We start from the raw sequence: 17215 nt of genomic DNA on the forward strand, positions 1-17215 counted from the left end.
TAAGGACTATCAATTGATTCTTATTTAAGCATGTCTCTAAGATCAACCCACCAAATTTGAACCCATTCTGAGGTCCCTAGCTTTAGAAACTGGATTGATTACCAAAGGTTGTAAAACCTTCTAGTAATTCCAGCCTATGTCACTAGACTTGCCATTCATTGGAATTTGACCTTGGGACTCTTTCTAAACCCTCCAACCACACTCATGACCATTTCATGACTTATTGATCAATATCCTACACTTTTAGTCTTTTCCCCTAAATTCAATACCACCTTCCCATACCAATCTTCAAAACCTACTCTAATAGATCTTAAATGTCATTTAGAACACATTGGACATAAAATTACACTTGAGTTTGACCTGGTTGATCAAGTTAACCATGGTTGATCAAAGTGGCTCTTAAGGGTTTAAATATTAATTTCAAACCAAATGGCCACCCCTTAGTTGAAACCGTCTCCATTAAGTTCATATGATCAATTTAAACTCAAAAGACCCAACCCTTGACCATAGGTCAACTTGGTTGACCAAGTCAACCAAGTTTGACCAAATCTTTAATACACTCCCACCCTTTCAAACCCTTTGAACAAGATTTCTCTAAACCCACTCAAACCCATGGGATGACCCATTGGAACCTTAAGATACCTCTCTTGAGGACCCAAGCCTTGGGCCCACTTAGATTAGCCATTTGTCTTTACCTAATCCTAGCCCAATTGGATCAAACCAATGGTGGTATTGGGTTCCCCTTAACCTAATACACCATCCCTAGTTGACCCAATCCTTGGGTCAACTTGAGTTTGGAATATGGTTAACCCAAAGTGGCCAAAACCACCTTATGTTGAGCCATTTCTCAGCCTACGTTCAATTAAACCCAACCAACACCTCCATTGGGTATCCCTAGGTCCAACACACCTTCTCTAATTAGCCCAACCCTTGGGCTGACTTGGGTTAATCTTTAGGCTATCCCAAAGTGGTCAACTATCTTCACAAGAGCCATCTTTCTACATAGGCCAATTCAAGACCAATTGTCTCTTGCATTGGGTGCCCATTGACCCAATGCACCTTCTACCACAAGCCCACCAACTGTTTTGACCTAGGTTGAGCACAAATCGACCCAAACCATCCAGGTTTGGGTCAAAAAGAGCCCATTCATACAATTGGGATCTCTCATGCCCAATTAAGCTCACCCTCGAGCTCATCAGACCCCCAGCAACCTTTCCAGTTCACTCTAACCAAGTTAGTGGCTAGTAGTGGCTGTACCAAATAGGAGAAGCTTCAAGTGGTCCCCTCCATCTTGAGCTTCATCCAATGCTTCCCAGTGGATGATTCCATTGGTTTCAAACTCACAAGGCTCTGAGGAGGTGTCCCCTGCTATATGGAAGCTATCTGGCCATCCAACTGCTTCACCCTAGCTGCCCATAGCTGTGGAAGCCATTCGAATAGGGCTCCCTCAACCATATTTCCTCGTTCGATCCTAGTTTTTTAAAATCACTCCCCATAGCTCCCCAACTCTCCCTCTCTCATTTCCCATCCTCCCAGCCCCTTTAAACTACGATTCCAAGCGAACTCTAGCAAAAGTTTTTTGCCTTTCGCTCAAAATTGTACTTCAAGTAGTTCTATGGTCGAGACGTCTAAAGGAGAAGTGTTCTTTATCCTTCCCTCGATCTTCCTGATAGAAAACCCCATTTATTGGGGCTTTCTACATTATGAGATTTTGATCCTGAGCCCCCTAGTTAGGTAGATTGGTCAATTGTGATGGAAACCTTCACCCCCAACAGATTTCCACCATGGGATTAAAGTTTTCCATTTCCCTGATGCTCCCTACAAAATTTGGAGAAGTTTCACCTATAGGATCTCTTGGATCATGCTAGAGAAATTGTATGGCTATGGCGATGAGTGGGAGGTGGAAGATATAATCAGATCCGTTGATTTTGATCAATGGCTCTAATTAAATCCAGCAATCTCATAGCAGAGTTAACTCTAAATGCTCGATCTTGCATATGATGGTCACGGTTAGTCCCATATTACCTAGTTAGCTGCCAATCATTGGCTAACCAATCAGAGTGCACCCGCATGTAAAAGTGTGGTTGACTTAGTAATTCTATATTTAAAAAAAAAATCTAAAAATTACAAGGAACTTCAAAAAAATATATCTTCCTCCACACTAAACTAATTTATTTTTTCTTAGGCTCATTGGAAAAATCTCAGAGATATCTTAAAAAGCCCTATGGTCTCAAGCCTTGATTATTTTTGTATAAATGTCAATTTTAATTTTAATGATTATAATATTATAGCACTTATGGTTAAAATATATGTCACCATGGCTTGGGACTTTGGGAGAGTTAATTTGGGTATGTCTCTGACATGTCCTAATTTAGTCTCCACTGTTTGATATGTTTAAGGGCATGCTTGACTCAATTCAAGCTTAAGGATCATGGTTTGACCCTTAAGTTCAAATTGGTCATATGATCTATCCAATGAGACATAGGACTTTGATTTAGTAAGGTGATTATGCTTAGTCTAAGGAGTTTAGAGCCATTGATTGCACTTCCATCCAAGCCTAGGGTAGTGACTTAAGAATTTTTTAAGGTGATCTAGTGGATACCTTAGGTGGCTTGGTTAGCCACCTTAGAGAGTTCCATTTTGGTTCAAATTTAGGGGAATTGGGCATTAAGATCAAGTGATCTCATGGTCCAACATTCACTAGATTTGGTGCCCATTTGGTCCACCAAATAGGAACCCCAAAATCCCTTCCTAGAATTGACCTGGAACTTTAATTAATTCACTAATAATTCATTTTAAATCCTAAAAATTTAAGAAAACGATCTAATTGACCCCAATTGAATCCTCAACCCATAGAAAATAAAAGCCCCATCATATGACCTTTAATTTAATCTTAATTTAATTTTTCAAAAACGTTAATAATTAATTCAATTAATTCAATTAATTAATTTAAAATATTGAAACAATTCTAAAAAAACTCTCTTAAATGCTTGGAAACATCCCCTTAGGTCACTCATGACCTATAGGGATGAATCCAAGAGGTTTAAGATTAATTTGGATCAAAATCTAAAAAATTCATTTCATTAAGGCAATTTTAGAAAATTCCAAAAATACCCAAACTTTATAAAATTACCAATAATTCTATAAAAATCCATTTAAATTAAACTCAAATCCATTTTAATATAATTAAAATTTATTATTTTTTTAAATGTCAAACCCCCAAAATTAAGTCAAAGTTAAAAAGTCAACTTTCTAGTCAAATGTAATTCAAAATTAGTTCAAAACTTTAAAAAATCATAACATAATATAAAAAATTCCAAATTGAGCAGACTCAAGGTCTAATTACTCATTTTAAGGTCTAATATTTAAGATAAATTTCAAAATCTCAAAACCAATCTTAATGTTAAACCCCTTAATTAACATATCTAAATAATTCAAAAAATTCAATAATTGGTTAAAATCCCAAAAAGACTATAACTTGATTAATAAAATCAGTTAACTAACATTTTAATACACAACAAGCACTCTAAAGATGAGGCTTTTTTATGATGGACTACTTTGAGCTGTGGGACTATGTATCCTAAGAAGGCCCTGTTTCCTGAGCCCACTATAACAACGTCACAAATGAATTCAACGGAGTGTATGACCTTAAAATTAAGTGACTCTTAATTACTTAACCAAATTAAAATTATTAATTCAATTATATCAACTAGGTTTTTAGGACGGACTACCTCTGGCTGTGGGGATAAGTGTCCTAAGGAAGCTTCATTCTCGAGTATGATGTTACAATGCCACAAACTAGTTGATGGCAAATTAAATTAATCTTTAAAATGAACAATTAACTAAATTAATTAAAATATATCAACCCCTAATTTTCAACTAATCAAAACATTTAACCATTAAAACTTATTTAAAATAAGCCTTAATACATTAATACTCAAACTCTAACCAAATTTCCCCCTTCGACCTTTAACAAACCAAAATATTTGGCTACTTTAACAAATTACCAAGCTTAGGATCTACCCCAACTACACAGCCATCAGCTACATAGCGATCTACATGTTGTTTTTAATTTAGCCTTGATACATGGAGGCTCGCGAGGGTACGCTAAAAAAAAAATTTACTTAAATTTAAACAAAATTTTTAGGCCAACATAAAAACTCTAAAGATCTAATAAGTAATCATGGGACTGTCGGGAGTCAATATAAGTATATTTTACCTTCTCTTCCTTATTTGGCACCTCGTTGCCTACGAGTTCTAGCAAACCACTTAGTTTTTGATGGTGCAAATCTTTCAAGGTTTCTAACAAATTTGTCTAGAGGATGTTGTGCAATCTCTAGAGAAAAATGATTTTTAAGCCTTTTTTTAAAATTGCTTTATACATATTTTATGTATTTAATTGAGTCGATCAGCATGCATTATATTTAATTGAGTCTAACATGCTAATTACATTAGATTCAAGCATTTTTACCCTATATATGTCAAGAGACCAATTAGGACCCGCTTTACACATCAGTCTCAATTCTAAAAAAAACTTTAATAATAACATCCCTGTCACTCTTTAATAAAATCCGGACTCATAGATTTTAAATCGACTAGGCGGTTAGCTGACTCCCTAATCTAGGCTGGAATAAGTCCATATTTTGCACTACATTAGTTAGGTTCGGGCAACCATCGTTCGATACCCAAATAGATTTAGGATCAGGGGCAAATTATAAATTATATGACCCTAACCTATGGGAGTATAATCCCAATTTTCTAATGATACAATAAACTTAAATCAAATATTCTCACAATCTAAAACTTAAAGTCCAACACTTAGCTTAGGTTGGGTTGTTTCTAAATTGTTATAGAATCTCAAAGTGTCTCCTATCTCTCCTCCATTAACTCTAGAAATAAGTGCTCCAACTTGATCCAGTCCTTATTAAAATTCCAAAATTCACTTCCTTTGATATCATTTCTAGAAAATCTTTAAACATAATTTCTATCGTTATTTTAATTGAGCATATTTGTAGGATACCCAAGACTCTGACGATATAATTAATTACGAGGGCTTGCTCTGATAGGAGATTTAGAACCCGCACCTACTTTTTCAAAAACAATTTTTTAAACTCAAATAATTTTCTTTGGGAAAATCAAAATCACCAAAGATCATTATCGTCATTTTTGATCAATTAATAATGAATAATATTTTCTTTCTTTGGAGAGATATATCATTGGTTGATAAAACTTTGAATATGAAATTAACAAGAATTCATCTAGATTATAGTAGCTAGGAATTTTATTAAACTTCATATTGACCCTTCGAGGCCATATGCAATTCTTTTCTAAATCCAGTTACAACATTCAAGATGGGATTTGCAATTCTAAATCTGGACCCTGTTTTGAAATTTTATTTCTACCTCTTAGGGTAACATATCTTTTCTGATGGATGTTCAATCTCAGAATTCAAATTTAAAGTCAATTTCATATTCCCCAAAGAAGATTAACTTTTCAAAACCCTTTCCAACTCCAAACATATGACCCTTAAGTCATGTAGGATATGAAATTTAGCCTCCATTTGAATTGAATTGAAGGGGAAGAGTAAGTAACCCAAACTTCTATAACGCTCCAGAATCTTTAGTTGAAGAATTTTATCTCTCTCTTTTCTTTTTGTCTAATCTCAATTCATAATATTATTTATTTTCAATTAACAACCCACACTCATTAACTTTCATCTAGATCAATTTGACATCCATAGCTAATTAATTATATGAAAATAAATAAATATGTAGAAGGAAAAATATAATTACATTATTATTATTAATATTTATATTCTATAACCATGAACTAAATAATATGTATAATAGCAATCACATACTACAAAAGAATATACATAAAACTAATAAGCTAAAAATAAAACAAAACTAGTATCATCCTGCAGACTCCTTACATGAAATCATGTAAAGTCATACAATGAGCATATAGCCCAACAAGTAACAAAAACTTACCGCTAAAATTAATGTAAAGCAAAAGAGGAATAATATGTTGTAAACAATATAAGAAAATTTGTGAATCAATATATGTTATTTGTAATATTCACCTGTGTCAATATATCAATCCTATTATACATCACTTCTCATTTTATCAATCAACCAGTCAGTATGTCTTTATTATTCAATCAGTCAATCTTATCATTCATTTAAACACCTTAGTCAATCAATTATCTATAAAATAATTATATTAATATTCTTATCACAGTTACAACATTCAAGATGGGATTTTAGTCTTCAACTCCATATGAATCAAATAGTAGTACTTCACTTTTTAACTTATTTTTAGCATATATTTTTCTACTCATTTTACATAGAAATTCTTACACATAGATTTAACCAGTGAAAATATAATAAAAACATATCAACTTGTTCATAATGATCAAATCTATAACATATCAGAGTTATTTGGTGAAAAGTAATAAAATTATGATATAATATATTTTTAACAGCTTTATGAGAGATAAAACCGTAAATATCAAAATCATCAATAATAGAAGTAAGAGTTTAGACACTTATAATGATTAGACTACCTTTTATAACAAAACTGACTAATAGAAAAGCCCATAATGATTTCTCTCTCTTCTCTGTATCCCTTCTTTTCCTTTTCCCCCTTCTCTTCTTCTCTCTCGGTTCCTGCCCAGCCAAGTTGCATGTGAGAGTGAAGGAGGGAGTAAAATGATAGGGATATTTATATTAATGCTGCGGTGCTTCGATTCGACATCACAACACCGTATGTGCATTCTAGAGTACTATAGAATAGAGACATTAATATCGTGATGGAAACTAACACTATTTTTCTCTCAAGCATTGTGCTACAGTGCTCACAAGAACTGTGCGGCAACGCTCAACTCAAAATTTAGGTATATATATATTCATTTTAAACTTTTGGTTTGTTACAACTTCTTTAAGCATTCTTACTATTATCATGGACTATGATTTTGTCAAAGCTTATTTTAAATACATTCTGTGCCAACCATCTTAGCATCTTGATATGCATCTTGTTAACTAATGTACTTGAATCTATCAAGATCATACTTATTTTTTCCTTTTTCACACCAACTATAATATATAATGGACAATTATTCTATATTTGTGTGTAGAACCTCATCAATAAAGACTATATCTGAGATGTTCCTAGAATAAATCACTTCATGTCTCTTCATGTCTTTTTCCATGAATTATACTTGATATATTTTCAATTTTAATAAAGCATTAACAGGCATCTCAACTCGCTTTAATAGCATCACTAGTGCATTGTATATATTAAGGAGTGTTAATAGCTTTCATAGATATACAAGGATATTATAGTCCATCTCTCTAGATGGTGGTTGCTTGCTGATGTATAGCTTTTTATATTCATTGTGGTATGACATTTCTATTTTGTTGTTACTCTTATTTAACCTCCATTTTTTATATATTTTTAGAGAATTCGTTATATTTCGACCTTAACCATTTTATCAAATTGGCTTAGTTGGTTGTAACATTTTTCTTTGAGTCACTCTAGTTGGCTTCAATTGTCTTCTCAAAGCCACTAATATGATAAGGGTTGAACCAACCCCTTTTTATAGCGTGGTAAATTTTTTAAAGTAATTGCATAATAATAATAATAATAATAATAATAATATTTAGTACTTAAAATAGAAAGAATTTGTAAGATAATACCAACAAAGAATATAAGGGTGTGAAAGTTGTGAGATTTTATTTAATTAATTAGCAAATTCATTTGAAGTAGGAGGCTGAGTTTGGCATTTTTTTGTGAGAATTGGGAAAAATGGTAAATTGAGGATGGATAAACTCCTAAATATTAGCATCTTTTTAAGAAAAAAAGAAATTTTGAAGGCGAGCATTTGTCCACTCTGAAGCCAATGTGATTCCACCCTTACTAGTGCCCCCCCTTAATATGGAAAAATTATTACGTTCGGTGTCCGGATTCGTTCGGACACCAATCCAGATGTGCCACGTCACCAAAATACATGGGGACCCAATGTATTCAGGTGACGTGGCGCATCTGGATTGGATGTCCGCTTAATATGGCATGCTCCCATTTCATGAGTGTGAGCTCTTCTTCATTCTATTATTTAAGAAGTTTAATTTATACTCAAAAGTTGTTGGATCCTTTCATGTGGGATATCATACACCTAACCTCACTAGGATTTTCTTCTTGTTAGGTGGAATAAGATTAGACAAGATGAGGAGAGTACATTTGTCTTAAATATAGCCTTTTTTAATAATGTAGTCACTTGATTAGCTTTTGACTCTAATAGCTCTATGTCCTTCAAAAATAAAATTTAGATTAGAGTGCCTTCAGCCTTGATTTTTAGGGATGGTAAAACCATTGTGTGAGCCACCTTTGAGCCTGTAAATCAAATTTATAAAACCTTTGTATCGTATTGCCATGAGTCAAGGAACAAGAATCTTCTGCTTCATTTGGACCAGTTTTTTAGTACAAAATTTTTTATTCAAACTAAAAAAATAAGAAAAATATCCCAAATAAAACTTTAATATCTTATTTGATTGAAAATCAAAACAGCACTTACATAAAATCATGATATTATCTTGAAAATAGATAAATATCATTATTTTTTGTCATAAAAGGTGGCTACAATTCAAACTTGCATTAAATGAATAGACTAATGTTAAAAAAAATAAAACTTTTTGAAGTACTTTTCATGCAAAATGCCATTGGCCTCTCACATGCCAGCCTTTAGCCGGACGCAAGTGACGCCGTTCAACTAACCCACCGCCGAATTTCCCCTGCTCGCCGGATGGTCCCCTCCACCACCTCGAAAACAATCAATGTGCTCACGCTCTTAGTATAGTTCACCCGTCCTTTTCCACTCTCATCAACCTCTTTAATATCGCATCTCTGACACAATCGATGACATCTTTGATCTTTAAAATATTTAAATGCCTCTTAACTTACCGCCACATCATTTAATCTTATTCAGTTTTCCAAATATTGTTCAGTTTGTCTGTGCTCATTTGTGCGTTAATCCCGTGGAGGAAGTGAAGATAGAGGGTTCTTCTCTTTGCCCCGCCTCCTCCCCTCTTGTCCTCCAGGTATGTAATGAGCACGAGAGTTATTCTCCTTATGTAAAGATCCGAACTTTTTTCCCAAAAAAATATATATATATATCCGAACTTGAAGAACGGCATCGGTACTGAACTTTTTTTAACTTTTTAGTTTTTTATTTTTTTATTTTGAAGGAGAGTTAAAGCTTGGATTCGCAGAGGTTTTGACATTATGTGATTTTTTTTCATGTTTTTATGTTGCTTTCTTTTTTTCTATTTTCCTTTGCGCGCTCGACTATCGAGGTGAGCAGTGTTTTCTTTGCCCTTTGATGGGGTATTGAAACTTTACTGAAAAGAGCTCTTTCTGCGAGGAAAGTGGGGTGGGATCTGCTCCGTGATTAATGAGGCGTTATGTTTTCCGATAAAGACGCAATTTTCAGGTCGCTTTCTGTTGTTTGCAGCGAAATCTTGAGAGTTAGCGGTTTGGGGTTTTGAAGGGTTTTGGCTCGAGAGGTTAATTTGAGATGATGGGCGTTTCAGGCTCGCGGATTCGTTTGTTCATGGATTGATGCAACAATTTTTTCTTGGATGTATTGATTCTGATTCCAGATGGTTGTGGAGTGATGATGTAAGAGGAAGAGGAGGAAGAAATGGGAAAGAGAGGCAAGAAGTTTCTCGGCGCAATTAAGAGGATCTTCAGTCCCGAATCCAAGGAAAAGAAAGGCGAGGTTTGATTTCCTCTTCTTGTTTCAATTGAATTTGTTTTGATTAATAAATTGTCGCTGAGATGATTAAGAAATCCAAAACTTATTTAAATTTCCTTTTATTAGAAATCAAATAAATTGGGTTTGGGGAAATCAAAGCATTCTAATCCATACTTCTCTGAGAAATCCCCCCAAAATACTGCTCCAGTTGTGGTTTCGCCATCTCCTCAGCCAGTACATCCACTGCCGCAGTCAGAAGAGATCAAATTGGCAGAAACAGAGCAAAAACAGAGAAAACATGTGTACTCTGTTACAACAGCAAGTGTGGCTGCAGTTGCTGCAACTCAGGCAGACGCCGAGGTTGTTCGTTTCAGCAGCTCTGCAAATTTTAATGGAAATTCAAGAGAAGTTGCTGTTATCAAGATCCAAACTGTTTTTCGTGGATATCTGGTACATTAATGCAAGTCTTTTTTTTTTCTTTTTATGTTTGATAATAACACTGTTAGCTAAATAGTGGTATCATATATATTATTTTGAGATTTTTTAATGCTTAAGAAGTTTGTATTATTGGTACTTTATATTGTTAAATTTGTTGTATTTTAATGAGATTTTTTTTTTTTTTTGCTTCTTTGTGCATTATATATGCCATTTGGGTCCTTCTTAATGGCAGATCCATCAACTTGAACCACTACTTTGGACTGGTTTGTCATAGTTCGGCACTTTATTTGAACATCAAAGGATGACGAAAATAATTTTTTAGCGTCATATAATAAAATGCCTTATCTATGTAGTCACCACGGGTTGAATGCTCCATTTGGGCTGCCACATTTGCTCTATTTGTGATGCAATCAAACTAGAAAGAAAGAGTCAATAGAGGAGAACACTAAGACTAGAAGAACAACACTCGATTCAAACTAGAAAGCTGACATCTAAACAAAACACCAACACAAACCAAAGTCGAAACGAAACAAAGTTTAAAAATAAAACACTATCCTCAGAACAAACGGCAAGCGGTTTCCTCACATGCAACGAAAAGTAGATAGAATGATATTTGTACAGACATATCATAAAGAAAAAAAATTTTGTGTGCTTTGCAAGATAGAATGATATTTAAAATGGACTACCAAACTTCTAAAATAAAAAGTAATGAGAATGAAATGCTAATGAAAAAGAATCCTACAGTAGCATAGATTCTAGATATGTAGCTTACAATAATCAATGATTATCCTCTTTAAGTAGTCATTTGTCATCGATTGAGTCATCCTTTGTTAAAAGTTCTTCTTCAAGGATTGTGCACTTACTACAATCTCAGTAAGTCTTTCTCTTAGAATGAAAAGCGCACAAACGTAATAAGTATTAAGAGCACTCTAGAGCAATTTCACTCAGCAATCATCATCCTTTTCATTCCAAACTAAGTGATATATGTACAGACTTTAAACAAGAATCAATCCAAGAGAGGAAAGGGAAGGGGTGCACATTTTTTTGCTTGGAAAATGAAGGAGTCATGTTTGGTGGATTTTGAACTATCACTTATGGTTTCCAAGTAGCTTAGATCAGTTTTCATGATATGTTAGTTAATAAAAGTTATTTTTAAAGCTAGTAATCAATACAAGAGAAGAAAGGGTGATGAGGGGCTCTCTTGGTGATGTGGATGATAAGGCAGCAAGTCAAAATAGTGTTGTGGGGATCAACTTTGGTTGTGGCTGTCAATGGGAGATCACAGTGGTCAAAATAGAGCAATTTTGGTTGAAAAAATGAGTTAAATGGTTAGGCTGGCTTAAGCTAAAATCCACAAATGCTTGATTTATGAATTGACAAATTATTTGATCTACAACATAAGACGCAAATTCAATAACTGAACAAAACAAGCCAAAATACAATAAGACTTAAAATACCCAAGAATACCAGGTTCTAAAATAAAAAATACATAAAAAATAAAATACGCCCAAGCATGTTCATAGCACATGAGATATAGACTTTTTGACATATGTAATTATTGATGATGATGATGATTGATGCACTGCATCAGCTCTTCATAGCTTTGGAGAATTCACTTTTTATTAATGAAAGTCCTGTTTCTCCTATAGCAAAGTCTTAGGAAAGCTAGTGAAGCTCCTCGAGTGTTAAATTGGGATGATGAGATCTAAGATAATGAGTTAGAATTGATTTTAGGGAAGGATCCATCCACTGATATCTACAAGTCCGTACTGTATCAATGGATATTTGCAAGTCGATATTAAAATTACAAGCAGGAGAATCAACATTACTAGAAGAATCATGATCGCAATATAAGGTACGGTCTGCCACATCAAAAATTAGGGAGATCAAATCATCAATGGAGATCGACCTCATAAGCATTTTCATTTACCTTCTAATCATTTTATGAGGCCCTGCTCATCTAGCATTCAACTTGCTGAGGGTTCTCATGGGAAACCTCTCATCTTTATCAACACATAATCCTCCTCTTGAAATGAAAATACTAAAAAATAATCAGACACTTTTCCATCCTACGAAACACCTTAAAGTTTTTCTCTATGCTTTTTTTTTTTTTTTACTTTGGATCAAGTGTATGACCTAACAAAAATACCCCTAAACATATTCCAGAGGTCGAGCAAATGTTCTCTTCTTGTATTTTATTTTCAAGAGCAAATTGTAGGGCTTGTTTGTATTGATGGAAGTTGAAGAAGATTAAACGAAATTCAAACAGTTTTGTGGATTGATTATGGATCGCAGGCTTTTAAAGCCTTTGAGATTTCCTTTCACTCAAATTCTTAGCATCCAGACATATCCATAGTGTTTTTACGCAGTTTTCTTTACTTAAAACCTGAGATTGGTACAATTTTTGTATTGAAGAGATTATTTTATCTTCTCAATATTGGTGGTTATTGATGCGTTTATATGTTTACAAACATAATGTAGGCAAGGAGAGCTTTGCGGGCTTTGAAAGGGTTGGTTAGATTAAAGTCACTCATTCGTGGAAATGCTGTCAAGCGTCAAGCGGCTACGACATTACGTTGCATGCAAACACTGGCCCGAGTCCAATCACAGATTCGGTCAAGGAGGATCAGGATGTTAGAGGAGAATCAATCTCTTCAGCAGAAGCTTCTGTTAAAACGTGAAAAAGAACTTGAGAGTATACTGGTATGGAACTTCTCTTTTTCTACATATCTTTTCCTCTCCTTCATCAATCGTGCTTGAACCTACCTCATAATTGCTCCAAAAGGCTGGATATCACTACTTCACCAACCTTATAAGTACATCTTACAAGTAGAAGCTTTGTCTTTTGTTATGCTCTTATTCTAATTTCTGCCATTGACAGAATTACTGTACTTCAAACCATATGATATCTACCTAATGTGATTAGTTTTGATATCTTTGATAAGTTGAACACTTCATAGTCTAGATAATTGTTAGCTTGAATATCGGAATATGTATGCATCACAATAAGCAATTGAAATTTTTTTTCTCAAAAAATTGAGCTAGGCTATATATGGTCCATTATTTTCACTGCAAATGCCAATCTCAATCACCAAAGAGTTGTTGCAAAAGGAATGCTTTTCACTTGCATTGGCAGATTATTAAGCAGAATAGACAATTTACTGTATGGAAATCCTGCCTGATTATTAGATTTGTTGCTGGTTGTGAATGGTTTATTGATTAGGAAGTAGAATTGATAAAGGGAAGCACATCTTTTGGATCGTGGAGTGTGGGATTGGATTGGTGATGTTATTCTAATCATCCAATCAACCACTTTTCTTTCAGGTTACTAACTGATTTTGGATTAAAAATATATACAATTAAATTATAATAAGAAGAAATAGATGGAAAAATAGGAATATGAGCTTCTATGGTTTACATATAAGCATTGGCATTCTAATAAAAAGATTTTGACTAGAGTTCTCATAGTATCTGATCACTTTGTTGATTTAAATGGGCTTTTGAGGTGCAAGTCATGATTCAGACCACAACTTGATATAATTCTCTTTCAAATTTTGGTCTGATTAGTTGGTCATGTGAATTAGCCAATCCAACTGCATAATCCTGGCTATTCTAAACTGTTTTGTCTGCTCTAAACTAAACTGATAGACACTATTGATTTGATCAAATAATATGAACTTGATTGAGGTTCACACACTTTGATTTTGATATTCTAGATGATTTCTTTACTATGGTCCTTAGTAGGGATGATGACAGTAGACTTCCAATGCCAATAACCATATTTGAATTAAATAGTTAAAAAAAATCCCTATTCCCTTTGTGACGAGTATAAGTATTTGTCAGATATCTGACGTCTATTAATATTACTTAAAGAAATATATATTTTTTAGACTAAAAAATTATTGACACACAATATCTTAATTTTTTAAGATGCATTATAATATATGATAACGCACATTTAAATACATAATTTAACATCCATCATTAGTATAGTGTTTTAGATATTTTTCACTTAAGAAAGTTTAATTTTATATTTACCTATGTTATATGTTTGTTTTTTATTCTATAGATTTATAAATAATTTGTGTTTTTTAAAACAAAAACTATCTTATAATACGATAATAAGAAAAAGATAGAAAGAGTTATAGATAACCATTTAAATGAAGACCAGAAGGCTCTTAACAAACAGATAAAAGAGATGTGGATATGGCCACCTCTATCTCACCCAAATAAATAGACCCAAAGAATAAGAGCCAATAAATCCAAAAGAGGTGAGTGGTAAGTCCTAGTAGGGTGACTCACTTGGGAAAGAAATCCAAGAAGGTCAATGATCCTGCTACAACAGCAGACTTTGAACATCCTCTATATCATTTGAAATTTCACCGACTGAAAGGCATGCACTGGAGTGGAAGGAGTAGCCTATTCCTCACTGGAGGAGCTAGCCAACTCAAGAGTAGACTTCATGGGCTCCCCTTGCTCATCATTTGATTTCTTGTTAGTAATTTTTTGAATTTTCCCGAGTTCAGCATGAGTAAAATAACCGTTAGAAATGTCATGACCTTGCTTATAACAAGCAGGGCAGTAAACTGTGATATTTTCAAATTCAACTCCTTTTTTAATCATCTCCTCAACATTATTCAAAATCTCTTTATTGACTTTCAATCTATAATGCACTAACACTTCTCCTCAAAGATGTGTGTAGTGTCCGACACGACATGCGTCCGACACTCCGACACGTGTCAGACACACCAAAAACGTCCAATTAAAAAAATATTAAATACAAATTGGACACGCGTATCTTAAATATTTTATGATTTTTTTAAAAAATATATTTCTTGTATTTAAAATATAAAAATTAAATTTCTTATTTCTTATCTATAACATCAAATCAATCGTCCGCACTTAATACCCCATTTATCGAATACTCTCATTTTCATTTCTCTTTGTCGGGTTACAACTTTGATTTCACAACAATGCCCGATGTCATCTCAATATCGATGTCTGACGTCGTTACAACATCAACATTTCAAAACAATCTCTGTATCAAAGTTTGACGTTGTCTTTACATTGGTGCTCAATGCAAGCAAATTCTACACCTACAATTTGACATCTCATCTTTGTCCAACACCTTCTCAACATCGACAACAAACGCTGTCTCAATATCGAAAACCAATGCGCTCTTAACATTGACGCTCAATATTTACTACATAACAAATTTCTATATATTTGTAAAATATTAAATCCGGTTTGTGGTATCCAAAAGACTAATATCAAACATGGAAATGCATCTTAGTTGACAGTGAATGCTTGATTTTGAAGAAGGAAAGAAATCATTGAAAACATGATTAAGATTTGCTATGATTTCCTGTAGCAGATGAGCGAAGAATGGGTTGACAGCATGCAGTCCAAAGAACAAATTGAAGCAAGTCTTTTAAGCAAGCAAGAGGCTCTTGTGAGAAGAGAAAGAGCACTGGCTTATGCATTTAGTCATCAGGTATTTTGCTTTTCCAGCCGTTCTGTGATTGAATTTAGCTGTTGGTAACTCTAAAACTCTTCTAACCAGCCTTGACTTCTTAAAATTGTTCATACAGTGGAAGAACCCTTCAAGGTCAGTGAACCCAACGTTCATGGATACCAACAACCCACAATGGGGCTGGAGCTGGCTTGAGCGTTGGATGGCAGCGCGACCATGGGAGAACCGGAGCACCACAACAGACAAAGAGCTGAACAGCGGCCGTGCCTCTATGAAGAGCTTCAATGGAGGAGAGATCAATAAAGCATATTCTTGTCGAGACGGCATTCTTGACCGAGCGATGCCAAACACACCGCAGCGATCAACACGCCCTCCTAGCCGACAGTCACCAGCAACACCCCCCTCCAAAGTCATATCAGAGGCCAGCAAGATCAAATCTGCAAGTCCTAGAAATTGCTGGCATCCATCAGATGATACAAAAAGCATGATTAGCTTACAGTCAGAGAGACCAAGGAGACATAGCCTAGCTGGATCATCTCTTAGAGATGATGAGAGTTCAACAAATTCAGTGCCACTACCGAGCTACATGGCTCCAACCGAGTCAGCCAGGGCAAAGAACAGGTTCCATGGCTTACTGGGTGATATTATGATTGAGAGTACTACTGGTAAAGATTCAGCAAACTCAGTGAAAAAGAGACTATCTTTCCCTCCCTCACCTGCTGCAGTAAAGCGGCACTCAGCCCCCACCAGAGTGCCTGCTTCAGTTGCTGTGAAATCAGAACGTAATGGCAGCAATATGGAGAGCAGGTAATAACTTTAATTCTAGGTGTCAATATATATATATATATAAGAGTTGAGTGCATTGTAGCAGCTTTGTTCATAGAGATTCAGAGATTGGTTTGTTGATATGTTGCAATTTCTAGCTTTGTTTGCAACAATGACCGACTAATTTGTTGCTGATGGTGTTGAGAGAATTTGAGTGTGTTTTAACGACAAGATATTGATCTTTTGGCTTTAGTGGAACTATCTGCGACTAAATCCTTTATTGAAGTTGCATTTGTTAAAAATTTACTTTCAGAGCTACAGTTTCTTTTATGTTTTCTGAAAAACAGATATTTTAAGATAATTTTGAAAGAAAAATGAAAATTTTATCATCTAAATGGTCAATACTTTTTACTGTTTTTTTTTTTTTCTATCATTGCTGTCAGGAAGAAGTAATGATGAATTTTATTCGTTTTGAAAAAGCTTTCTAGATATCTCATATTCTTTTACTGTGTTGTAATAAAATGTTATAGACTTTTTGTTTGTCTTATTATATATATTATTTCTTAATTACATGATAGTAATTAACATAATACTCTAAATTTTAAAATAAAAGCTGCACTTGTTTTCCCTTCATAGAAAATAATATTTTATCATTCTAATTTTCTAAGTTGGAGTCTCGACTCTTTCAATTGTCTTGAGAAACATATTTATAATTCATTACAGCATATCTTTTCTGAAATAAATATTCGAGAATGGGATAAAGGCTTGTTTATTATGTTATTTGGGTA

General features: G+C 34.1%; 1 protein-coding gene across 4 annotated transcripts; it reads left to right on the forward strand.

Annotated features, from left to right (window-relative positions):
- Positions 1-8934: 8934 nt before the first annotated feature.
- On the forward strand, positions 8935-16712 carry LOC110108750 (protein IQ-DOMAIN 1). 4 transcript variants are annotated; one of them, XM_020839512.2, is made up of 6 exons: positions 8935-9095; positions 9509-9775; positions 9878-10201; positions 12671-12892; positions 15561-15683; positions 15781-16712. In XM_020839512.2, exons 2-6 carry the CDS (start codon positions 9698-9700, stop codon positions 16471-16473), a joined length of 1440 nt encoding a protein of 479 aa, XP_020695171.1. In that variant the 5' UTR covers positions 8935-9095; positions 9509-9697; the 3' UTR covers positions 16474-16712. The 4 variants fall into 4 exon arrangements, with proteins under 4 accessions (XP_020695171.1, XP_020695173.1, XP_020695175.1 ...); XM_020839514.2 differs by having other exon boundaries at positions 9657-9775; XM_020839516.2 differs by having other exon boundaries at positions 8939-9095; positions 15564-15683.
- Positions 16713-17215: the final 503 nt, after the last annotated feature.

The sequence above is a fragment of the Dendrobium catenatum genome, unplaced genomic scaffold, assembly GCF_001605985.2.
Source record: "Dendrobium catenatum unplaced genomic scaffold, ASM160598v2 fragScaff_scaffold_1481, whole genome shotgun sequence".
In the NCBI taxonomy this organism is placed as follows: domain Eukaryota; kingdom Viridiplantae; phylum Streptophyta; class Magnoliopsida; order Asparagales; family Orchidaceae; genus Dendrobium; species Dendrobium catenatum.